Below are 26,506 nucleotides of genomic sequence, written 5' to 3' on the forward strand. Positions count from 1 at the left end.
TGTCAGACATATTCACCAACATTTCTACTAGTTTGAAAGTGTGCAAACTCAATTTGTAGCTTCCTTTTCAAAGCAAAAGTAAAAGTGTTGGTGAACAAGTCCCACAGGATTTTGTTTGACTTTTTACTTTGGAGACCATAGGATTTCTTCACCAGCATGTCTGCCTTAGTTTTAACGATAGATATGCTCACTCATTTTGAGGAATATGCCTCCCAAGGCATACTTGGGACACCCCCAACCTGCATCCACAAACTAGTACAGGTTCACTTGGCTACTATACAGGATTAGTCAGGACTCTGATGAGAACAGAGACATGAATGGGTAAGGAAAGCTTATGGTAGGTGTGCCTTCACAGGGATATTGCAAGGTAGAAGGCAGATAGAAAAGGTAGTACGGATGTACATCATCTACAACTATAGACTCAAACCCATTGGTGCCATCCCAGCACTGAAGGACAATGACACATATGGGTCAGTGTTTGAAATGTTTTTCATGTTCATCCTCCATCAGAACTTAGATGATGTTCAGTATGTTGAATGATAAGTGCATTACAGTCACTGCACTGCACATAATGTTGGCTGGCACACATGCTAAATTCGCATGGACTCCCCTGTGTGTTAAAAACTACCCTTTTTCATCACATCACAAGAATTCCCCAGCATGTCTCCCTTAGTTTCAAAGGTAAATATGCTCACTAAGTTAGAGGAATCGATTTGTATGGCATACTCGGACACCACCAACTTGCATCCACAAACTGGAAGGAGTTGGATTTGGCACAGTGAGTGCACTAAAAGCGCATGAAAAACAGGTCTTCCTGAGCCTCGGGTATCTGTCATGGGAGTTATTAGTAAAGGTTCATTACGCATGCCTTCGGTTAATGTTCAGGAAGAAGGAGGCGGTTACTTGACAGGTGGTAAAATAGTCAAACTTGTTCCATCCTGTGGCGTATGAATGTGATAGGCCCTTGTCTGTCAGCGGTAAGTTAATGTGATGGCAGTGATTGGTTGGGCTGGGCCCGTGGCCGGCAGTATTAAAGGGTTGTCTGTTGTGCATGAATGGCATGTTAATGGACCGTAAAGAGGTTGGTGCCTGGACGTGGCTTTATGGCCCACCTTCAGAAAGCTTGGTTCCAATATTCAGATACTATAATTTCTGGAGGTGCTAAAACCAACCAGTGTGAGTGGTGGATTAACTTTACCATACTAGTACTAGGGGAGTCCAAGGGTGCAGGACTTGTGTGGCTCTCACCAGTTTTCCTTCACCCAGAATCCCCTTGAAGTCACAGAATTTGCTTAAAAAACACTTTTGCCTTGGATTTCAGTGAGCGGATGTCCTGGAATCTGCAGGCAGCCACAAATTTTCTACCACCCAGCGTTCCACTAAGTCTCCAGAGAAAAACTGCCTCACTTTAGTGAGTGGGCAAGTCAACACACAACGGATTGTGGAGACATCAAAATTACCTACCACAAAACAGCCTTGTTTTGTATGACAGTCACCTAAGTATTTGGTCCTGGGCTCAGCGGCCATATAGAAAAACCTACCAAACACAGAAAGTTCTGCTGAAAACTAGTCACCAGAGGCAGTCCACGGAAGTGTGGCATGTTTTGATTTCACAAAGTTTTCTTACCAGAATACCCTGCAAAAGTGAAACGTTGATTAAAAAACATTATTTTAATTTGCTTTTTCATTACAGAAACTACAGAAATGTGTAGAGATCCACAAAATTCCTACCACCCAGCGTTTCTCCACTTGTCCTGATAAAAACACAACCCCACTTGTGTGCCTGTTCCTAGTGCCTGTGCCAGGAATGGATCACTCCAGGGTTAACACTAGCCCTCATGCAAGGACTACCATTGACCCTTGTGTGATCCATTCCTGTCGCAGGCACTAGCCTACTCATACAAGTGAGGTACCATTTTTATCGGGAGACTTGAGGGAATACTGGGTGGAAGGAAGTTTGTGGTTCCCCTCAGATGCCAGAACTTTGCAGCACCGAAATTTGACGAAAAGGTGTTTTTGTGCCAAATTTTGAAGTTTGCAAAGGATTCTGGGTAACAGATCCTAGTGAGAGCCCCACAAGTCACCCCATTCTGAATTCCCCTAGGTGTTTAGTTTTCAGATTTGTCCAGGTTTGCTAGGTTTTCCTATGTGCTGGCTGAGTTAGAGGCCAAAATCCACAGCTAGGCACTTTGCAAAAAACAGCTCAGTTTTCTTTCGGAAAATGTGATGTGTCCATGTTGTGTTTTGCGGCATCTTCCTGTCGCGGGCACTAGGTCTACACACACAAGTGAGGTACCATTTTTTATCGGGAGACTTGGGGGAACGCTGGGTAGAAGGAAGTTTGTGGCTCCCCTCAGATTCCAGAACTTTCCATCACCGAAATGTGAGGAAAAAGTGTTTTGGGGCAAATTATGAGGTTTGCAAAGGATTCTGGGTAATAGAACCTGGTGAGAGCCCCACAAGTCACCCTATTCTGTATTCCCCTAAGTGTCTACTTTTGATTAGTGTATAGGTTTGCTAGGTTTCCCTAGGTGCCGGCTGAGCTAGAGGCCAACGTCCACAGCTAGGCACTTTGCAAAAAACACGTCAGATTTCAATGTAAAAATGTGATGTGTCCATGTTGCTTTCTGGGGCGTTTCCTGTCGCGGGCACTAGGCCTACCCACAGAAGTGAGGTACCATTTTTTGTCGGGAGACATGGGGGAACACAGAATAGAAGAAGTATTACTGCCCATTGTCTTTCTCTACATTTTCTCCTTCCAAATGTACGGCAGTGTGTAATAAAGAAGTGTACTTGAAAAATGTCCTGCAATTCACATTTTAGTATGCCCCCCCTCCCCCCGAATTCAGAGATGTGCAAATACCCACTGCTTCTCAAAACCTTATCTTGTGCCCATTTTGGAAATTCAAATGTTTCCTTGATACCTATTTTTTACTCTTTATATTTCACTAAATGAATTGCTATATATCCGGTATACAATGAAAACCCATTGCAAGGTGCAGCTCATTTATTGGCTCTGGGTACCTAGGGTTCTTGATGAAGCTATAAGCCCTATATATTCCCGCAACCAAAAGATTCCAGCAGACGTAACGGGGTATTGCTTTTGAAAATTTGACATCGCAGGAAAGTGTTACAGAGTAAAATGTGGAGAGAAATGGTTGTTTTTTTCACCTGAATTTCAATATTTTTTTATTTCAGATGTTATTTTTTGTAGGGAAACCTTGTAGGATCTACACAAATGACCCTTTGCTGAATTCATTATTTTGGCTACTTTTCAGAAATGTTTAGCTGTCCAGGATACAGCATTGTTTTCACACCCATTTCTGTCACTAACTGAAAGGAGGCTAAAAGCACAAAAAATAGTACAAATGGAGTATGTCCCTGTAAAATCCCAAAATTGTGTTGAAAATGTGGTTTTCTGATTCAAGTCTGCCTGTTCCTGAAAGTTGGGAAGTTGGGGATTTTAGCACTGCAAAGCCTTTGTTGATGGCATTTTCAGGAAAATCACCACATGCTTTCTTCTGCAGCCCTTTCCCCCCCCCCTTTTTGGGGGGGGAAAAACAAAATTTTTGCTGTATTTTGGGTAATTTCTTGGTCTCCGCCAGCGGAACCCACAAACTCAGGGTACCTTTAGAATCCCTAGGATGTTGGGGAAAAAAGGACTCACATTTGGCGTGGATAGCTCATGTGGACAAAACGTTATGAAGGCCTAAGCACGAACTACCCCAAATAGCCAAAATAAAAGTGTTCAGCACTAGTTAGAGGCCCAGCAGCTAAGGGGTTAAGGAAAACGGAATGCATTAAAAAAAGAAAAAAAAATGCTTTATTATAAAGCAATCACAGACTTGATGTCTGCGGACCTCAGCAGGCCACCATTGCTGGGATGGCTGTGAATCCTAATGGGTCGCAAATTGAGACCTTCCGTATTACTAATCATGAGGTAGACTGATTTGGGACCCAATAGGAATGCCAAATTTAGAAATAAACATTTCATATATTTAGAATACAGATTACCAAATAGCCATTCTGAGAACATCGCTATTTGGGAATCGTTATTCTAAAGGTACGTACATCAGGCCTTTGATTTTTAAATGTAAGTCAAGTAGGACTCTAAAGTGAACATTGCTGACCAAACAAAAAGTGAATTCTGTAGAAGGTGTACACACACATCAAATGATGTAATACAAATCAATTAACAGGACAATTATAGTGCATGAAGCTTGCTCCCAGAATACCGCTTGAATGGGAAGTTAACTGCAACGGGTAACCATTGTCAATGCATGAAAACATGTATCTCTACATAGCTCCACGCATCTCCGTTTGGACTGTGGAACTACCCCATAAGCAAAGATTCCCCTCACAGGAATAACGCAGTTGAAACAGTAGTGCGAGTCACTTGCCTAGAATGTGATCCGCACTGGTCACCTGTGATCTTCCAAATAAAATTAAAGATGCCTTTAATGTTTTTATTTTATTTTAGAACTGTGGAGTGGAGTGCTTGCTAGAGTCTGCAATCTTTCTCCGTACAGCAGAAGGCATGGGGCTGCAGCTTCGTATACTCACAGCACTTGACCAGATAAAGGATATTAGAGCACGCCCTGGGAGGTCACATGCTACTGAGGGTAGACAAAGACATGGAATTCACTCCAGTGTGAGCAGGTATGCATGGGCGTCTCTCGCTTTTTCGGTCCTGCTTTTAAAACCTTTCATTCATTGTCTGCCTTTTTTTCCTCTCAGTGAGCTGTGGGATATACAGCTAAAGGGTGGAAAATGAAAATGGAGAAGAGAAAGAGAACTAACTATTAAAGCCACTTTATGTCCACTAACGTTGACTGGTTAGAGTGTTAGGATACTACTACCAGCGGTCAATTCAGGGGTTCATCCCTAGGGGTGACACACAGGCTCAGGGGTACACAGAAAATGGAAAACTCAAAGCCCACAAAAGAGAAAAAAACACCTGGTAGAAATGAGGTCTCCAGTTGGCAGGGGTCTGTACCCAGTCCAAGTAGAGACCACAACTCGAATCAAGGCAAGTCAGATACACACTAAAAGATAACCTGTGCTCACCCTCTGACATATTGGCACAGAGCAGTCAGGTTTATCTAAAGCTGCAATGTGTAAAGTATTTATGCAACATGCACACGCACACAGTAACACAACGAAAACTCCACAAAAAGACTCTACACAGGTTTAGAAAAATAGACAATAATTGTATAAATAAATCAGGACCAAAACTGCAAAAACCAACAAGTAGAAGTCAAGTTATGAATTTTAAAAGACGAGAAGAGTTCCATCTCTTAGAAACAAATAGTGGGTTAGGGGTTACTAGAGGACGCTCTGCATCAGGGCAAAGTCAACAGGTCAAGCAGACCACGAAAGAGCACAGGCCGTGTACAGGAGTTGTGCAGGCCCTGGAAACAGAGTATCTTGATCCTGGTTGCAAGCATGAGAGGCGGGAATGACGCATTGATGTCACTCCCGCAGTCAAGGGAACGCACTGATTTTTCCCAGGCATTTATGGCAAGGCACTGGTTTCCAAAGACAAGTGTTGAAGCTGCGATGCGTTGATTCTGAAGTTGATGCACTGGGTTTCTCCACGCTGTCGAAATGATGCGTCGTGGGCACGTAGGGGATGCAGCGGTTGATGTGGCAGTTCCGAAGGTGTTGCTTGGGCCCCTAGTGTGATGCACTGGTTTCACTCCTGCAACAGGGTCGATGAGGCAGTTTCACAGGTGCGAGTAACTGATCCACTTCCAGTGAACCAGGCATGGGAGCAGGGGTAGAGACTTTGATATCCTTGAGTCTCTAGCAACAGGAAGCAAGCCAACAAGCCCTTGAAGATCACTTTGGGGTGCAGGGCAGAGTCCAGCTCTCCCTCAGCAAGGTAAGAGAGCAGCAGGCAGCACAGCAAAAAATCAGTTCTTCCAAGTAGGTAAGTCAAGCAGAGTGACAGTCCTTGAAGCAGCACAGCAGTTCTTTTGACAGAATTCAGTTGTTAGACCAGAAGTGTCTGAAATGGTGGGGCAAGACCCAGTACTTATACCCAATTGGGCCTTTGAAGTGGGGGGACTTCAAAGAAATGTCTTTGAAGTGCCCAGAGATCCTTTCTTCCTATCCCTGGCTCCAGACTATCACTAGGAGGTAATCAGCCCTTGTGTGGGGACAGGCGCTGCCTATTCAAGGGTGTCAGTCCCTCCTGCCCTTCTTTCCCAGGAAGAGCCATCAGAATGCAGATGAGTGCTCAGTCAGACCAGTCTAGAGGGAATGCACGACGCGTACCTGTCATCGGCCCCAGACATGCATTGGAGACAGGATGCAGGCACACAGAGTTGTAAGAGCAGAGAAATGTCCACCTTCTAAAGTTGGCATTTCTAAAATAGTAATGTTAATTCTGACTTTACCAGTAAAGAGGATTTATCATTACCATTCCAATTATATGAAAGGTTACATAGCTACACCTTCTATCAGGAATTACAGCTTAAAAGCGTGGTATGGAATATAAGTCCCTAGTAAAGTGCACTATATGTGCCCAGAGCGTGTAAATTAAATGCCGCTAGTGGGCCTACAAGACCGCTTGTGCCACCTACACAAGTAACCCTTTAAACATGTGTCAGGCCTACCAATGCAGAGACTGTTTATGCAGTTTTACTACCACTTCAACATGGCACTTAAAACCATTTGCCAAGCCTTAAACTCTCCTTTTATTACATGTAAGACACCCAAGGTACGTCCTAGGTAGCCCATAGGCCAGGGGGCTGTGTAAGTAAAAGGTAGGGCATGAATGTTTATGTTTTGCATGTCCTGGTAGTGAAAAACTCCCAAAGTAGTTTTTCACTACTGTGAGACCTACCCCTCTCAGAGGTTAACATTGGGAATATGCCAATTGTAGAAAAACCAATGTTACCACATTTTAGGGGGCTAGCACACGCACTTTAGCACTGGTTAGCAGTGGTACAGTGCACAGAGTCCTAAAGTCAACACAAACAAGGTCAAAAAGAGAGGAGGAAGACAAAAAGTTTGGGGTGACCCTTTCTGAGAGGCTCATTTTCCAACGATACCACAAACAGAATGTGACTTTCAAGTCAACAGAAAATAGTGAGCTCACAAATGGCCATTTTAGGCGGTGGAATAGACGGACATTTTGTAAACAACCCACGAGTTCCAGGTATAAAAAAAATACAAAGCCAAACACTATGAAGGTCTTATGGTGTTGAGCATAAGGACTGGCCAAAGGCCTTAATACGCAGCTACGGAAGCGGTGCACAGTGGGAGTTGGCTGATAGCAGGAGGTTGGGCTTTGAGGCCTGGCTGCGGACATATTCTGCATACAAATGCATGTGTGGTATAGACCATGTAGGAGTTTGATTTTTAATGGCTTTGAAAAGCCGTTTTAAGTTCTCTCACTAGATGACAGGGTACGCAGAGTTTAGTAGTGTGAGGGACACTAGGAGTCACAGCTTCACCATTAAGATAAAACTATCAGAGGAAATGCTTAATATGTACACACTCTACATAGTATCTTATATACACAGTTTCCCGATGATTCAAATAAGTAAGGATCAAATACGCAGTTTTCAGAAAAAGTAAACATTTCTTATTAAAGCAAAGGAGATGTTTAAAAGGCAATTGTATTAACTTCATATTCAATTGATCACATATTTTGAAAGAATAAAAACCAAGAGGTGACACAGGAATGTAATTATTAGCTGTAATTCAATAATCGAAACTTGAATATGTTAACTATTGTTTTAATGGTAATTCAATATAAACAAGACATCAGTGACACGTTTCTCACTACGAGGGTTTTAAAATTATGCATCGGATTGCATCTATCAGAAAGAAGGAGGGTGATATAATGTAGGAGAATATATGGCGATGTACATCATATATGTTATGGCTTAAATCAAATGCAATACCACGTGTGGTTGGAAGTGTACACACCCATATTACTCTGGTATTATTGGTTAGTATCCTTTCCTTATCGTCTTGACCTTTGGGATAAGAATGCTATAGTTTGGGGATGTTAAAAAGTGACTCACTGGCAAGATCCAAGTTAGCAGAGGGACTACTATTTTCGTTTAAAAGAACCACTTCATGACTGCAAAAAACTCTTTCACTGTTAAGATAACATCCCATTACACACCTTAGTCAAAATCACGTCCCAATTTAAAATATCCTCTTTTGCAGTGCAGGTGCATGTATATTCTTTCTGTTACTCATGTTTTTTTAATAGACATCTTAGTGCCATAAATAAATAAAACATAAGCTACTGCGCCCAATCGCAAACTTGCTTTTTAAATGTCCAACATCTAAAGTTCTTTTCATTGCACTCGTTTCGTACACACTAGCATTTGCTCCTGGACAGTTTTTAATTCTTTATTTTACGTCTATTAGGTTGAATTGTCAAGGGTGCAATAAAGTTTAATAGGTTAAGCGTTCCACTGTTAGTAATATTATTATTGGCATCACCTACATTTTTATGAGATTTGTGAGTGTCAAGTATAACATTATGAACAAATCAATATATGCTTAAGACACCGTAATAAGGAAATTAAGATTATGATTAGCTATTATCTTCCAGCTTTTTAATTTACCTTTAATGAATTATGCAAATATGTACATTTTATGGTAGATTGTAATGGCTCGGGAGACTCACTGCCTGTAAGAGCATTCATATTCATTACGCTTTTACAGCATATCTTTTCATTCATTGCCTCAATGAATTGTAATAGACAATATTTTCCAGTAATTCCTAGGGATCAAGTCAAGAATGCTTCCTTTGTGGGGCAGCAATTATTAGTTTTTTTTCTCTAATAAACAAGGGCACATGGTATGATAGTTAGAATGAGTTTAGGATTTGCCTATGGCAGGGTGACTCACTAGGAAAGAGTACTAACTAGATTCGTAGAAACCTCTTGATGAATGAGGCGGAACAGAATGTGGTCACTCAGTCATAACTCATTACTTTTAAACTAACTAATGTCCTGCACTCCTCTCTTTGCCATCCACAGTCACAATGACAAGCAATATAGAAATGTAATCCAACTCTTTCTTCTCAATGAATTTGGAATAGTGTGCTGAGGTTTAGTATCAACAGATGTGTGCTGGATGGCCAATCTTGGAAAACGGCGAAATCCATAGTGGGAAACAACTGTGGTAATTACAGTGGCTCATTTATGGGAACAGTGCACAAACATTCAACGAAGCACTCTGAATATTTGTCCCTAATACTGTGCCCAAATACTTCTCTAAATGTAAACGCAAGTTAACATTTACATTGGTATCATATACCGGACAGTGTCCACTTGGTGCTGACAAATGATGTTTTAAGGCTCCTCAATTATGGCTGGGAGTTGTCAAGTTTACTTTAATGTGCTTCTCTATACCGTGTTTTCATTTCAATGGCATGCGACTGAAAGGGAACTGAATTCTAGCAGCGAGGATCAAGAAGATGTAAAGTTTTGGAATCTTAAAGAACATTTAGTAAGCTTCAGCAGACTTGGGGTTCAACCCACAATGTAGACCAGTTGAGTACTCAGGACCTTTTTTCCATAGTAGGCAGAATACCCAAAACACAGGTTCTTCAAGTCCACTGTTTTGGCAATGAGCAGGCAATGCAATTCGTCAAAAGGTTTGTTATTCTGACTGCTGTCATTCATTCCGCACACTCACATTCTATAGTAACAACGTCCTAAGACAATCTTGGGGATCTAAAAAAAAAAAAAAAGCCTCTTTCAAAAGTCAAGGCAGGACAGAACTGAAACATCCACTTCTATGTGGACATGAGATAGATTTCTTGTTAATAGGTATGACCAGGTGTTTTCCTGAGACCTAGGACGGGGACATAAACCCAAGCCTGATGGCCAAAATGAGAAAGCAAGGGGTTTCTGGTGTGCGTTTACACCTAAAATGCCTATGGATGGATTGAGCTTAACCCATTATGACACATTCAAGACATCAAGATAGGGGAACAGCGAGTCAACTGAAGAGAATGAGCTCTAGACACTAATGAGATGAATTTCCCCTCTTTAGGTGATCAATGGTTGTTGAAGATGGCCAACTATGTAAGGCATTGGAGAAGTCTAGTACGATCAGTGCTGCAATGTCACCTATGTGAGGTTCTCTAGAGAGATCAGCCAGGAAGACACCAGCAACAGCAATTCCTTGGCACATTATACGTAACTGTTACAGTAACGTGGTATAGTAGGGAAACATTACATTGAACCAGCAACATAAAAACACAGTAAATTAATGGATGACTACTCTTTAAGATATCGATCATGATTTGATCTGGGGGCTCGTGAAATCCAAAAGCAGCCAAGGTACCTGAAAAATGTACTTGTTCCACTAAACACTGTCTGACGCTTAGCATAAACACAATATCTCACAGAACTCATGCATATGTTGAAGGATTACCTTAGTGGGACGACGAAGAAATGTGCAGCTCAACAAGTTGCTGTGACGGTTCATGCCTATGGTGTCAGGCTCTGTTAGGTTAACCAGGCGACCAATATGAACCCTGACTGTGTTTACATGGTTTAAATCCCAGGATGCGAGTCATCTTTCAAACAGAGTGCACTCTTCCGTAGAGTTATATATTGTACGTTTCACGGCCTTTATGTACAAAGCAGCATAAAGCAGAAGATAAAGACATATGCATGTACAGCTCTAAAAATATTTGAACTTAGCCATGAACAACAACTGCCCATTGTAATAATAACAGTTAAAACTTCAGGCTGAACAATCACTCAAGACAAAAAATGGAAAGGATGAGAGGAGCATATCAACTTCTACAAGTAGGTCTGGATGCATGATCGCTGCAGACCTCACCGCCTCTATTAATTTGACTACTTCAAAACCATGAGAGAGAGCAGTCTGAAAAATGTCACTTGTCACATCGGTGAAACATAGGTTAAATGGCACCTAACAGCCCACTGAAACAAAGAGACACCTTTTAACACCCATTCAATTTGTGACTGTCTTCTGTGACACAACTGAGGAGCTGGTTAGTCCTCCGTGACAGCTGCTTTACTTATTCACAATGTGTCATGTGCAGTCCAAAGGATAGCTTCGGGGCACCTTGAGACAGTTCAGCAGCAGAACAAATACTAGTAACACTTATTTTCTGTAATAAATAATATATCAATATGGGTTGACAAACACACGATCTAGAACATAAAATAGACGAGCTCAAACGGCATCGTGCTTCGTGTTAAATCAAAAAGTCATACATAAGGTCAGCAGATGTTTTCATTGCAATGATCAGAACCGATGTTAAAAGCTGCACTTGCGTCTCTCACTGAACTTAAAAGAAAAACGGAAAAAAAAACAATCGCGGACAAGAAAAATAGAAGATACAGACACCAATTAAAAATATGCTAGACTGCGCGGTCCATTTAAGGACTACACAACAGAATCGTTCATTCCAAAAAGCTGTTTCTTCAAAGGCAGCACCTCAACCATGTTAATTAATACAGTAAACAAACACTGCAATATTGTGAGCAATAATGAAGGGCTGAAACCTGCCTATCGAAATGAATAAATACCAGCGTTTACCAGGAAGAAAAGCTTTGGAGAGTCATCAAACACTGACGAGCACGTCAGCTGCACAGGCCAACCAGTGCTGACAAAGTCAAGAACAGAACAACGCCATGTTTAGAGGGACCAACAATCGTACATCAACGGAGAGATAGAGAAGATGGAAACCTTGCAATCTGCGATTCTAGTAATGCATTATATACTATCAAAAGTCTGTGTGGCAGTACTTACATAGGGCTCACATTGAGAAAAATAAAGGTTTGTGTAAATTAACACTAACCAACAATTTGTGCTTGAGCCGTCAAATCCAGTTTGGCAAAACACTGCAGAGAACAAACATTCACCAGCGCAACTATCACTCTAAATATGTTAACAGATCTTGAAATCATGTTGGGGAGGCAATATGACAAAGATGCTTTTATTATGAGGTAGCTGGTGGATCGACTTTTTGGACATATTGAGTCCCACGGGGATTTAGGATTATTCAGGTGGTTGTGAGATCACTAAACGACTGAAGACCGGCGCGCAGTGAGAAGAAAGACTGATTATCCGTTTCATGCCCAGAAGGCACAGAACGCTTAAGACAGCTGCTGGCATCTAATGGTGGTAGAGACTCAGCAACTTTAAAACCCTTGGTGATGACTGCGTGCGTTAATATTAGAGATACTTGAAAGGTACGGTCATAAGAGTAACAAATTCATGACACTGAACTATGTATAGTAATGTCTAATGCTAGGCAGACATGGTTCAGTCCGAGAATAGTTTTGCTTTATTGCGTGATAAAGGCGCATCCTGCTGAGGAAGGGATTAAGAACTATGCCGAAATGTATATAAATGTAGAGGCAATTAATTCAAGTTAATCTTCAATGTCATTTTAAAATATGTAATGTTAAGTGCTGACATACACAGATCATCCTGGAAGCTGAACTGTATTCCTCAATGGTATGCACTCTGTATCTGGGCAAAGTTACCCAGAGCAGCACATTAGTTCCCGGAACATTTGGACAGTGGCGGCCTGTAATTTTAGGAGGGGGGGGTGCAGGCGGGAAGCACACTCACATTCATTCACACACCCACACACATCCATTCACAACTCTCATCAACATTCAAACATACATACACGCACGAAACATTCATTTAAAAAACATGCATACACTTACCTTCAGCTCGGAGGTCCCAGGGGGGCCTAAGGTCAGCCAGAGAGGGAAGGCAGCAGTCCCATCTTCGTCACAGAGTGGGATGGGGTAGGTGAGACTTCTGACCCCACCCCGCTCTGTGACAAGGTGTCGCTGATTGACACTCACCCTGGGCTCTTCAGGGCTTAAACCTGAAGCGCCCAGGTCGAAGTCAATGGGTGATGCTTCCCCTAGTCACCAAAGGGGAGGGCATCGAGGCACCTTTGCTGACCCGAGGAGGTCACACCCATAGGAGCGGTGGCCTCTTCAGCCCAGCTAAATTAAGCTCAGGCAGCCAGGAGTCAGCGCAAATCACGCAAGTCGCGTTCCTGGCTGTCTGAGCTGAACATGAAGAGTGTTTGTCAGGCTGATGTTTGCTCCGCCTGACAGGCACTCTTCATGAGGGGCAAAAGATGGGGGAAGGGGGTTTGGCCCGTCCGCCCTAAAGGACAGCTGACGCTGTGTTTGGAAACTTCTGCACAGAGCCCCGAAAGAAATTAATCAGGAAATGTGGAGGGATTATTATATTATACAGCCACACAAAGGAATCCGACTCAAAAGCATTCTTCTAAAATGAAGCAATTAGAATATCTGTGGGAGTCCTCAGGGTCTGCTATGCACGCCAACTTTTAGGGCATTGCTTTGGTTGGCAATCTAAAACTATCAGTCTGGGTCTTCGATTGTCCGTAGTCTTTCAACTTTTCTCTTAAAAAAAAAAAAAGGAACATTACGAAATATTCTTTACAGTGTCTTCTTCATGTAGCTCTAGATTTGCTAGTAACCACACACTTCCATTCTCAGTGTCTGGGGATACTCGATTTCTTTTTCCCTCATTCCGGAAAATTCAGAGTTTGCGAGGATTCCATAACAATATTTAAACCTGTCTCTAAGCTAGATATTTTGTAGAGTAATGCTTGTGTGATGGTTGCCTGCTACTTCCATTCTTAGTGCCAACCGGCAGCTTTTTGATGTGTTACAGTACTTTGAACGCTTTTCTTCTGGACAGTTTCAGCATACACGGACCGATCTCAGTCTTGCAGTTGCTGCTGATTTCCTAACAGAATCTGTATTAGGGAGATTACGGCTAACCATACTAATCACAGCTCACTCGATTATGCATGTAATTCATGTTTGGGGCTGTCATCACGGCAATAAGCCCATGATCATCTCCTCTGTTAAAGATCAGATCTCATGTCCTGTGATTTTCTGTGGGTCGTGGTCAGCATAACAGTACTGCAATGTAAGTTCTGGTGATGGCATTAAGTGTGTTAATTAGTCGTTTTGGCACCTGAAACCCCTTCCTCTTTTTAGTCACAAAATGCTGGCAAACATACAAGTAAGACACACAGTATTCTGCCCAAAGAGTCTTGTGGCGAAGACAGAACAGAAATAATGAACCAATACAAGTGAATGCCTTAACAAGGCCACCAGTTCAAATAATCTCATGCAAAGGCAGGAGAAGCTTTATTCAAAATGACTAGCATTTGAGGTGGCTACTGTAAGGCTCAGGAGTTTGGGTTTAAGGGATTACAACTATATATGAACAGCAAACCTGACTCAATTGTCAAAAATACAAATACAGCACCAGACTCAAATGAAAAAGAAATCAGGGACCCATGCTGGAATGAAAACAAAGTCAGGAACTGATTCACAAATACAGATGCCAACACCGTGGCAGACTACTTGGTTAGATGTCTGCACTGTTCCTGTTGCACATGTGTAAAATTTCAGCTTACCTATTCTGAGATTCACATCTCTACGCTTGATACACATAGGTCATAGGGACACTGAGGAAAAAATTACGATTTTTTAAAACTATTTTTGTATGCCTATCTTAGATAACACTGCGACTGTCGATGTTCACATTGTGGTAATTCTACAGTTATAGTGTAGGGCAATTTGAAATATGTCACAAATATCGTATTTTACATTTTCCTTCACGTGGAAAACATCTTTACACATGGAGTCTACAAGTCTCTAAATTCTTAACTCTAGTGAATAAGTTATAAAATTAAGAGCAAGTTGTGGAATACTTCAATCGTTTTCCCTATACTGTACATTAGAAAGGTCACAGCCATATTGCTAGCTTTTTCAACTCACAATATGTAATGACATATCATACACACACACACACTCTCAACAAGGGCCCAACAGATACACGGTCATGTCTCATACATGACAAAATACATTGTCTTCTTTGGAAATAATCCCATAACTTCATTTTTATTCTTCTACTTTCATACAACAGAAATAGGACGGGCACTCTAAACTACAGCACTAATTAGCAACTCTTACATGCATGTTACAGTATGGTGGCTGCTGAATGTCATATACAGCTCAGGATGTGAAACTTTGGCCTGTTTTAGAACGGCCTTCATAAATGTTTTCTCAAGACTATTGCAATGAATACAGTTAAAAAGTCCGTATGCAATTTCAGTCTCAACTAACAATACAGGTCGACATTCTCAAGTTATTTCCCTAAAATGGCATCACTCAGTTCATCGGACCAACACACACAGAATATGCAGGCACTACATGCTGTATGACGTCTGCGTCTTTATAGAGTGGATCTTTGTAACCGTGCAACACATCACAATATCTCAAACATACTGACCAATTCGCTATTTGACCGATCAGACCATCTGTTAAAGTTAATACGAAATCACTTCTCAAATCTAGCATTCGTCAGCATTTTTTTAAATACCTGCAGACATGAAAATATTTTTGACAAGCAGACATATGGGTGAATTTGTCCAACCCCAAATTACAAAAGACTCTATTTTTCCATGCACTGCGACTTTAACAAGGTATCATCACTGAAGGTACTGCTGAATTACTCGTCTATTATGAGTATATGCTGCCTCTAATATGTGAAGGCGTTTTAAAAGATTCTCATATGCACCAAGTATTAATCACTTGCAAACCCGAATATCCCTGTGGAGAATGTTCTCTCTACAAACCAACTGTTTTTGTTTTTCTGAATATGTATGGCACGAGCTTTTTCCAGATCAATGGAACAGGAATCATTTTCATGATACATGCTGCAAGCATGCGAAATTCTGATCTCTAAGAATGCTTCATTCAAGCAGACCAGCTGTGCAATATAATCACCAACAACTGTAATAACAGGATGTACAAATCATCTGTTCTACCCAATGATAGCTTAATCTTAAATTATTTAGCTTTCCTGTTGTGTCAAGACAACCAAAACCTTAATGTTTTCATCTAATGCCACAGCAATAAAAACACATTTTTAGAAGATACCAAAAGCCATAGTAAAATACTGTACACCTGAATAAGGCAACAGCAATGAAGTAAAAGTGGGCCCTGCAGATAAAACCAATGTGCCCACCTTTCACTAACACCATGCGTGCCACAAATCTGATGCTACTGCGTTACAGATATTTATATCCTATGAGCTATAAAACGAGTAAATAAGTCAACAGTTTTAGTGATTTCATATGTTCTAAAAAGAAGAAGTTACCACTTCTTGTACGGACCCATATTCCTAGTTTAAAGGAGCAGGAAGTGCATATTTGTATCCCCTCCCGAAGCTACAATCGCATTCACTGTTGTTACAGGGAGACCTTTCCTATTTTGCTCTATATTCATTAGTCAGAAGAATACCTAATTGGAATTCGAAGTAGCTTGAACACTGTGCCTTGGAATAAATATAGCCTAATATTTCGCTGCCACCGTATAACCCTTATGTGTTAAATAGCTTGTTAACATTGGGCTGTTTGGCGCTGATTTCCTAATATTTGTATTGCCCAATAATTCTCTCTAATCACTAATATTGTATCGCGCCTACGGAGACCAGGATTAGACCATGGATCACCTCTATCTCAATTGTCAAGTATATCTCTAATATGTATAAACCAAAGGTGCTGGGATTCGCCATTAAGTGCTGTCACTTCACCAATGGATTTTTATCTAAGTACCAGAATGACGGTTCCTATTTTGCCCAGTGTAATGCCAGGGCCGAAGTTGTAATATCAGAGACTGGGTTTATCCTCAATTCCAAAGACTTAGTTGCCAACGGTGTTTCTGGTCCTAACCTTAACTGTGATCTTAAAAAAATATTTCTGACTACCTGGATCCTTTTGTGTTGGCGCACACACAAGGTTCTGTTCCATAAATTGGGGTCACTACTGCTTTATGTCTATGAACGTGTAGAATCGTAGATGTTGATCGACTACCTCGTCTATATTTACAACATAGGATGGTACTAGCAGTGTGACAACGTATCAGCTGCTTAAATATTATGGGCAGACTAGCCACTTTTATAATTAAACCTTATACCCAAGTAATCACAGTAATTCACTATTTTCAGTGATTGACTAATACCCAAGAATGGCTTTCTGGGTTAATTAGTAGCTTCCACGTCCATCGTTTTGTCTTCCTAATACTGACTGATAAGCTTCAGCTACACAATATTGTACAAACCGTCAATTAGTTTATGCATGGAATTTGCTGTTATCGATAGAAACACTGCACTGTCAGTGAATAACAAAATTGATTTATTTACAATACCCAACTTTGGCACACCAACCCCTAGTTCTAAGTAGCACAATATGTCATTTAGAAATAGACTAAACAACAACGGAGGTAGTACATAGCCCTGGCATAGCACAGATCAAGATTTGAAAAGTACTACAGCACTAACCACTTTGTAGGTAGCACACTCTCGTTTTCTGGTACAAACCTTGGATTACCTCCAGCAATGCACCATCTAATCTTATTTTATCCAGTGTAACCTATAATCAGTTGCTACTGACAATGTCAAAGGCTGATTTGTGGGGAAGAAGTCCTATACAATGGCATCTTCTTTATGACAACATACTAGTGCAGATCACAGAAATCTGTATGGCCTGGTCAATGGCACATTCCTGTTGCAATCCTCACAGTCAACAATTTGGATTTTAAATGAGGTACCAAAACTTTTCTGGATTTATAATGTTGATTTTTCAACGCTGTTACTGAACTTATCATTAACATTTATCTTACTTCTCTCATTAAAAGCGTATAATTAGCACTACATGTGTGGTTATGGGAGCACGCCCCACTGTTTGATTGTACATCATGTACTATCTGAATTTTCCAACAGTTTTGATAAAGCTCAGCAGTTTATTGGCCAGAACACAACATGTGCCGGCTGAAATTATCTACGGAAGAGAACAGGTGTGACCCACTGAAAAAAAATAGAGATATTTATATCCAAATTAACTTGGATAACATTATTTCCTCTGGAAACTTCTTCATGGTGTGATAGATAACCCTTGTTTGTACAACATGAATTGTACAGCGACATAGGGTCGAAAGAGGTGAATTGATAACCAATGCCACAATAAACCCTTAATTATAATCAACACAACTGCAGGGTTACGTTACTACCAAGCCCTCTTCTTGCAGCCCATTACCTTTATCTGTTAATAGTACGTCTGGGCTGCTGCTTACTTATGCTGAGGTTCATCACAATGATGCCTGATTGCACATAAATCTCAGGCACACTTGCAGAAAAATGTAGCTGTGCTAACATATGCTTGCCTTACCTGAATGCGACAACTGTGGATTTTCGTATTCTGGGCATTCCCGATTGAAATAAGCAAGGCAAAAGTTTGAGAGTATGAACAAAATCACAACTCTGTCAGTGCCCATCCCATTTGCAAGCATCGGTCCCTGGAGATCACTACTCGTATAAGTCTGCTGACCTGGTATTTGTGAACTTGAGTCACCAATGTAACAAAAGAAACTACACTGTTCCTAACTTTACATTTGACTTACTCTCTTAAAAGGCTTTCTTAACCCTACCCACACGTGGGTAGTGTCAGACTATGGTTAAATGGGCTGGGTGGAGGTTGTGAGTGGTTAGCTAACAGATCACCTAGGAAAAAGGTAGGCAGAGCCTGTCGAAAGTGGTTAAGGGCACATAATGCAAATGAGGGTCTATATCAACGAAGGAAAGAAAATCCCAAATGAGTTTTGGTTACTGTCAGGAGAACAGAAGCACATTTTGTGCTCCTAATTTCTAAATAAAATACTCTCCTATCTCATCATGGAGTATGTCATAAGTCATACCCGAGCAAAGGGTGGGCACTAATTGTTGGTTATTTTAATTTTTTTCCCTAAATGAGGAATACTATCCCTGTATATAAAGCCACTTATATAAATACAGGCAAAACAATTACTTCGGGACTGTCACGTGACAAAGTGAAATTCTTCTAATTAGAAAAAGTAACAAAAGAATCAGCATTCACTTTCTTGGATTTATCCAAGTTCCTGTCTCGGAAGTGGCTGGTTACGAGTAGGTATAAGGAAGAAGTAAGAGTAATCTCCATTAACCTGCCTGAACCCTTGTGAATAGCCAGAATTTTCTAGCTTGTTTCACTATCTATTTGAACCCTCTGTAATGGGAATCCAAGCGTTTCAAATATTGGCTGGAAAGTAATGCCATTACGGACAATCAATTCTTTTAAAAAAAGCATACTCACAAACAGGAGGAGAAGTAGTGGAGTTACGACGATGCCCTGAAAAAAACAAAGAGGAAAATGTTAGCCTCTGGTTTGCTGGCAGCTTACTTTCCTACCTTGTTGATGCCTTGGAGAGAGAAACCATTTCAACACTTCATCATTTGCCCAATCCTTGAAGCTATTTTCCATCTTGAACCTGCAGTAAGTAATTCCTATCCACAACAAGTACAAAAGCAAGCCAGAAATAGGCATCCATATAATTTCACCACCATCATTTTTTAAATCAATTATGTAAATTAATACTAAAAGCAAAAATAAAACTAATTTCTTGAGTGTTAACATGATCATGTCAAAGACATGTGTGCTTAGAGTACAAGTACAGAAGGCAAGAAGAGCTTTCAAAGCGTGAAGCACTTCTGAGATGAAACAATGGAAAGAGATAAGCCCCAGAAGTAAAAGGGAAAACCTTCCAGGGCACAGGAACACACGAATGATAGCACAGCACACAGTGCCACAAGGGACAAGGGACGCAGAGTACCAGAGAGAAGCAGAGGCCGAAGAAAACTAGGAGGACGAGAAGAGCCAAGCCGTAAGGAAGGGTGGAAATGTGAGAGCAGTACTGGAATTAGAAAAAAAATACTTTGAGAAGTTATAAATTGAGGGTCGAGGTGTGACAGAAAAGAGGACAGAGTCACGAGGGGTGGAGCTTGAAAAGCAGAGTCTGACATATAACTTTTTTTTTTTTTAAACATATGTTGCAAAGAAACTGGCAACAAGGACATGTGTGACAGTAACTCAGTTCTGCATTTTTTAATTGGCCACAAAGAAGTTGCATTTAAAAATATCTTACAGGTTTAAGACAACTGCTGCGAAGATGATTGTGTGCCCAGCAATTTTAAAGGTGGTTATAACAGTGGTAGGATTAGTCTAGTGGTTAACACAGTTCTGGGAGAGTTCTGAGTTTTGTCCAGTCACAGTTTTGATTCAAAGTAGCATAGAATGTTATTGGAGCCTGAAAATTGTGTGGCATGCAAATCAGAGACTGATATTTTATTTAGAGATATGAGAGGACTACTGCTTTATACACTGAGATTGTTTTGTTATTTCCAGTTCATAAGCTGCAAGCTTTCTACCATAGCAAAGTGATCTGTTTATTGGCATCAAGGAGCAAAGTAACTAACGGTTTTAGATCCTTACTGTGTTTTTTTCTCAACCTGTTGTTATTCGAAGATTGGAAAGAAGGATTCTTTAGAAAAGTAATAAAGTAATAGTCTTGTTAGGATAGGCAACCACAATTACTGCATTACGTTTTATATCCTGCCTTTGTGTTTCTTCCATTCACTCTTAACATATGCCTACCTGTATGGATGATAAATGATTCCTTGACTTTTTAACCTTCTTTTTATTATGTAACATTTCCTCTACATTAATGCACACACTTGGATGATTAATTCTTCCTGTGTGTTATAAAGTGCTCCAGCATACCACACCTGGATAAATAGCACTATAAAAATAAATTTTAAAAAAGGTAGGTTCCATTTAAATCAATATTTGTGTAATTACTCATACAGATAAAGCTTGAATTCTTACAGTGCAAGCACATCTCTTCCATAGGGAGTGGAAAAAGTTTAATAACCTGCCTCCAACAGATTCTCGTAAGTACTTGTGTAGAGGTAACAAGTTGTGTGCCTTTGTTTCCTTCCACTTCATTGGCATCTCGGTGTAAGGCTCCAGATAGCTCCCAGCCAGAATGACACAATAATAAAAGGAGGACTGATGGCCCTTTAAATCGAGCCTTTGTTTTGGGCCAGCTGGAATCTACAATCATACAGGCCCCTTGCCACTGCACGTTGCTGCTCCCAACGCAGTGCTGACAACGTGCAGATGCAGACAACGTGCAGCGTCTGCTGCATTATGATCCAGTGTCGGAAAATAACACCAAGAAAATTCAGTTCTCTGGGCCGGTCACATCCCAAATCTTGCCCAGAAATAGCTGTTGGAATGGGATGTAACAGGATCCCCCTTACTTTCTAGCACTGTGTGGGAAGCAGGAAGCATGCTCCCCACCTTTTTAAAAAGTTAATTGTTTGACAGAGAAGATGGAGAGAAAAAAATTCTAATTAATGTGTTTCGAATAAGAAATGCACTAAGTGATGCATTTGGATAAATGAGGTAGATTCCACCCGGTAACTGCTTAAAAGCAAGTACATTATAAAAACCCAACTTCTGCCTCCGACCTCTTCATTAGGTAAATAGCATTAGTGTGTGAGCTTCGGACTTAAAATGATTGGAGGTGTACACTTTTGTCGAGATTATATATATATATATATATATACACACACACACACACACACACACACACACACACACACACACACACACACACACACACACACACACACACACATACCCATATATACCCTTCTGAACACAAGCACAAGGTCGGCGTGCAATTTTCGCATCCTCCAAGCTGCAGGAAAGTGTTAAGCCTTCAGATTGCCGCCGGAACGGTGCAAAAATCGCGAAGGACACTCACTTTCAAGCCATCCATTTACACCTCTGATGTGAAAGACTGCCTGAATATATTTCAATGATTTTGATGGCGATAAAAGAAAACCACAGCCTCGCTGAAACAGGGATTCAAAGAGAAAAATTCACACCGCCGACCTGGGAACGTACTTCCCGAGCACTCAATGTGTTAGCCGCACTGTATCACCCACACGTCACTCATTTTTTTTTTTTTACACCAAGCACAAATGTCAACAATTCCCTTTCCTTTATCCGCTCTTAAAAAAAATACCAATAGAATACTTTCTGAATGCCCGGCAGCTCGACGTGCTGCTGTATATACATACGATTTATAAACGAAGTCCTCCTCTACATTAGATTGACACAGCCAGTAGTCCACTGAAGTACCAAAGCGCCATATTGTGAATCTCGCCTCTTCGCCGCCATTAGCAGAGGGGACACAATTCTAAACTGAAGCCATAGATAAGAGACTGACATCATCTCAGTGGCCACTGAGAGACACTGCCCACAAGCTGCTGGTGGATTGTTCCCGTAGCTCAAATGTGGGTCATTATGACACTAACCCACAGCTCCCCCCATCATCCCTGCATCTTCCCCCATGTGAAGGTGTGAATCCTTCAAACTTTGAAAGGCAGGGCATATGACTGCAGGCCTTCCATTTGAGAATCCAACGCTGGAAATGGTAAGCACTAGCAAAAGCATAGGGTCAAATTGTCCTGAAAAAGGATTTTTACTTTAACTGCTTGGGCACAAGCAACACATGGAAATAAATAGAACAAGGTGGTAACCAAACCGCCCAAAGGAGGGACAAATGTAAAGCATTTACCAATGATGATAAAGGATGTTTGAAGGTAAAGCCCACAAACTAGCGACAGTCATGGGCATGAAGTGGGCGTGGTTAAAAGTCCAAATAGATAACAACAGGTCAGAAAAACAGCGCTTGCGCCCTGCTATGCTCGACCTAAAAATGTATTAGCCCTGTGGCTCAGCAACATTCACATCAACAGAGAAAAATACACGTCACTTAGTAGCAGCTGCTACCATGCCCGCAATAAGGAATATACCTACGTAGGTGCTCTTTCATCCTTCACGTTCCGGGATGTTAAGAGCTGGTGACACACCAGAACACAAACTACTATCAATGCGGTCCTGATGATCAAATTAACTCGAACATGCTGGATTCCACCCGGATGTTACTTAATCAGGGACTCGATCGGGTCTGTTTATGAGGAGTGCAATTCCTCTGATACAAGTTCGTACCTCTTCGAAGTCACTATCGTTAGGATGTCTTTGTAACTGTTAAGTGTACCTTGCAGCACGGTTTACCCTGAAGAAGGCCAGTGAAAATGTCCCCTTGAGGCTACAATAAAATCTCTATTTGTGTGTATCTAGGTAGCACTAACGGCTTTGATACTCTCAGGGCCGCGGTGAGCATGCATTGGCTGTGTGGATGTGTTTTGGTTATTTCGACTGAGTTCAGCCCTTTGATCTCCTGATCATGAATTAAACTATCAGATGCTCATAAATTACTGTTTACGATCAACATTGAATCATATTTTACTCCTGTGCAAAAAAACAAAAATAACATCACTCCAGTACGTAAAGCTTTGTACATTTAAATGTGTATGCATTTATTTATTTAGGTCTTTATAAGGGGTAAGTGTGGTTTAACCCTAAGGTATCGCAGTGTGGTACAGTTAACTTTGAATACACTGCAACACAAGACGAACTCACTTTGGAAGTAGGTGAAATGAGAATAACCTATTTAGTTAATGTGAAGATTCCTTCAAACCGCATCCTTCGTTGCTCGAATAGCTGGGTCTCCAGGGCTTTCCTCGACACATGGGGTTTAAAGGCGTAGGCCAAAGGTGGGGGGTCGGAGGGTGAGTCCAGATGCTGTGTTACTAAGGCTAATAATGCTAATGTTGTTAACGCTATACTCGCTGTTCTTATACAGTCAAATATCCACAGGTGAAATTGTTAATCACATTTTTCTTTGGTTTTCTAATTCTGCAACCTATAACAATGATTACATTCCTATTTCAATATTCTTATGTTTCCTGTAGTGCACACTGATCAGATCGCATTTTCCGTCCCCGTTTCTGCCAGCAGCTGTTAATGGGTCACTCGTACTGTATAACAGTAGAAAGACATGCACAACGTTGACAAAAATACAAGTTAACAAAGGGGTATATGTGATAGAGAACGAGGTGAGGGACACAGGAATCCACTCTGGGGAGCTCAATAATCAGTATAAAGCAGGGCGCATGATGCTGAACACAAATAAGTGCAAAGAGGTTAAGAACATGACGATAGCTGATGAGGAAAAGCAATGGATCTAGGTGAATTCAGCACGAATAACTCAATGCCACCATCACACCTGCTGACAATTCAGTGCACTCCCTCATTAGCCATAGTAACACTGACCAGATTAGACCGATTCATTAAGGAGGCCTTATGCATTCTGTTCTCCTGTTGTGTTACATACTCTGTACAGGTTTTGTCATTTCAGTGTGTATTTACACTAATATGGCATACATCTGAATACATTCGATGTAAAGAAAAAGCTTACTGGAATGATTAATGTAATGCATTTTCGGTATTGGTAGAAAACCTTGAGGGTCTGAAAGCTGAACCAGCCTGCCTATTGAGTCCTGTCTACAAGATTATGTCTGTCTGAGGTGGCAGGGCTTCCTTGGGCTGAAGAAGCAGGGAACTGCAGCTTGCACCTCTGAATTCTGAGCACACTTGAGGCTAAGTACTGTGTGCGCCCTATCATCTGGCACTGGACCACAGAGTGCTGCAGAGGAGGGTGGGGTTCCCCATAAAAACTATCAGGCATCACTAGATTTAGATGGGGAATCATCATCTTGGGAGACAATCAGGTATGAATTTCTATACCCTTTCATTCAACCTAGATCTCTGGGACAAGATTAGCATTACATGGGAATAAGGGGAGCGTTACTCTGGTATAAGGAGGGGAATCCTCGACATCTAGTGACTGCCTGTAGCATAAAGTAGGTACACCTGACATATGGTATAGTTCAGTGGTTCTTAACCTATGGTACAAGGAACTTATATGTAAATCAAATATGCCAGCTGGGGATGAACCAATGTTACCATGTTTAAGGGAGAGAGCCTATGCACTTTAGCACTGGTTAGCACTGGTAAAGTGTGCAGTCTTAAGACCAGCAAAAACAGTGTCAAAAAAGTGGAAGGAGGCAGGCAAAAAGTTGGGGGATGCCCACCCTAAGGCTGTCAGGTTTAACACAGAACAATTTTATAAATGGCAAGAAATAACATTTTTTGTTGTGGTGCAGGGCCTCTTGACAAAGTGTACAAGACTACACCTCACCCTGTTTGTTGCAGTACCACATGGAGGTGGTGTTGTCCAGGGAACACCTGCACTAGCCTTCCTTTGATGGATGGTAAGAAGGCTTTCAATGCCTGTCGGATCGCACAGAGATCAAGTTATTTGGTGTGGAGTCCGGATTCTGCAGAAAACCAGAGACCTCTGACGGCCACCTCTCCCAGGTGGCCACCCGAGCCCAGGAGTGACGCATCTGTCCCTACAGTTGGATCTGGCTGAGTAAGAAAGAGGGATCTGCCTCTGATCCAATCAAAGTTTGTTAGCCAAAACTGCAGGTCTTTTGCCTTTCCCTCCGAGATCTGGACCATGTCGGAGAGATTCCCCTGAAGCTGCACCCACTTGAACTTCAGGTCCCACTGCAGAGCTCGCCTATGCCATCTGGCATGTGTCACCAGCCTCAGAGTCATTCTCACTGAAATCCAGGATAGAGGCCAAAACATTAGTATCACACCCTGAATAAGCTGGACGTGCTGCTCAGGAGGATACGTCTGAAGCTGCACTGTGTCCAGAACAGCTCTGATGAAAGGGAGCATCTAAGAGGGAGTCAGGTGTGACTTCGGCACATTTATAGTGAACACCATCAAATGCAGAAAGTGCTCTGTAGTCTTGAGGAGAGGAACGACACCCTGGGGTGAACCCGCCTTCAACAGCCAGTTGTCGAGAAAGGGGAAGTCTAACACCCTTAATCTGTGTACATGAGCTGCAACTACCGCCTTCACCTTGTTGGACACCCGAGGGGCACCGGTAAGGCCAGAGGGGAGCACAGTGAACTGAAAGTGCTTGTGGCTGACAGTGTACCACAGGTAACATCTGTGGGCAGGCAGAATGGGACTATGGAAATACGCACCCTGCAAGCCCAACGCTACCATCCAGTCTCCTTGGTCTAGAACAGGCAAGACCTAAGTCAAAAGGAGCATTCTGAATTTCTTGTTTTTGACAAAGAGATTGAGGGTTCTGAGGTCTAGGATAGGCCAAAGACCCTTGTTCTTTTTGGGTATCAGAAAGTGGCAGGAACAGCAACCACTGTCTACTTCTGATATCAGAACTCTTGCTACCTTGCTGTGCCCATTTGGCCATGAGAGCTGTAACTTCCTCTCGGAGCAAGGATAGATGATCCTTCAACAGCCAATCGTGTGTTGGAGGCATAGAGGGAGTGAAGGATTTGAAGGGGGGGGGGGGGAGTAGCCACTCCGGATGATCTGCAAGACCCGCCTGTTTGATGTTATGGACTGCCATTGGTGGAGATGATAGTGAATTCTGCCACTAAATTGACGCCCATTATCTTGTATGGCGAGAATAGGAGGGCTTGGAGGCTGCCAGGGGGAGGGGTTGGTGGTTGTGTCAGATCTCTAGCTACCTGCCCCACCGGGCCGGTATGCACCGCTCCCACTCTTAGCTTGGGGAGCTTGCGCAGGACAGTGACT

General features: G+C 41.7%; 1 protein-coding gene across 2 annotated transcripts in view; it reads right to left on the bottom strand.

The window, feature by feature from the left end:
• The window catches only part of SLC10A7 (solute carrier family 10 member 7), a 661,109-nt gene that overhangs the window by 230,828 nt on the left and 403,775 nt on the right, over positions 1 to 26,506 (bottom strand). For both annotated transcript variants that reach the window (XM_069242617.1, XM_069242618.1), the window contains exon 6: positions 19,205 to 19,240. In XM_069242617.1, coding sequence (XP_069098718.1) covers positions 19,205 to 19,240 — 36 coding nt within the window. The remainder of the gene's footprint in view (positions 1 to 19,204; positions 19,241 to 26,506) is intronic.

The sequence above is a fragment of the Pleurodeles waltl genome, chromosome 1_2 (genome assembly GCF_031143425.1).
Source record: "Pleurodeles waltl isolate 20211129_DDA chromosome 1_2, aPleWal1.hap1.20221129, whole genome shotgun sequence".
Lineage (NCBI taxonomy): Eukaryota > Metazoa > Chordata > Amphibia > Caudata > Salamandridae > Pleurodeles > Pleurodeles waltl.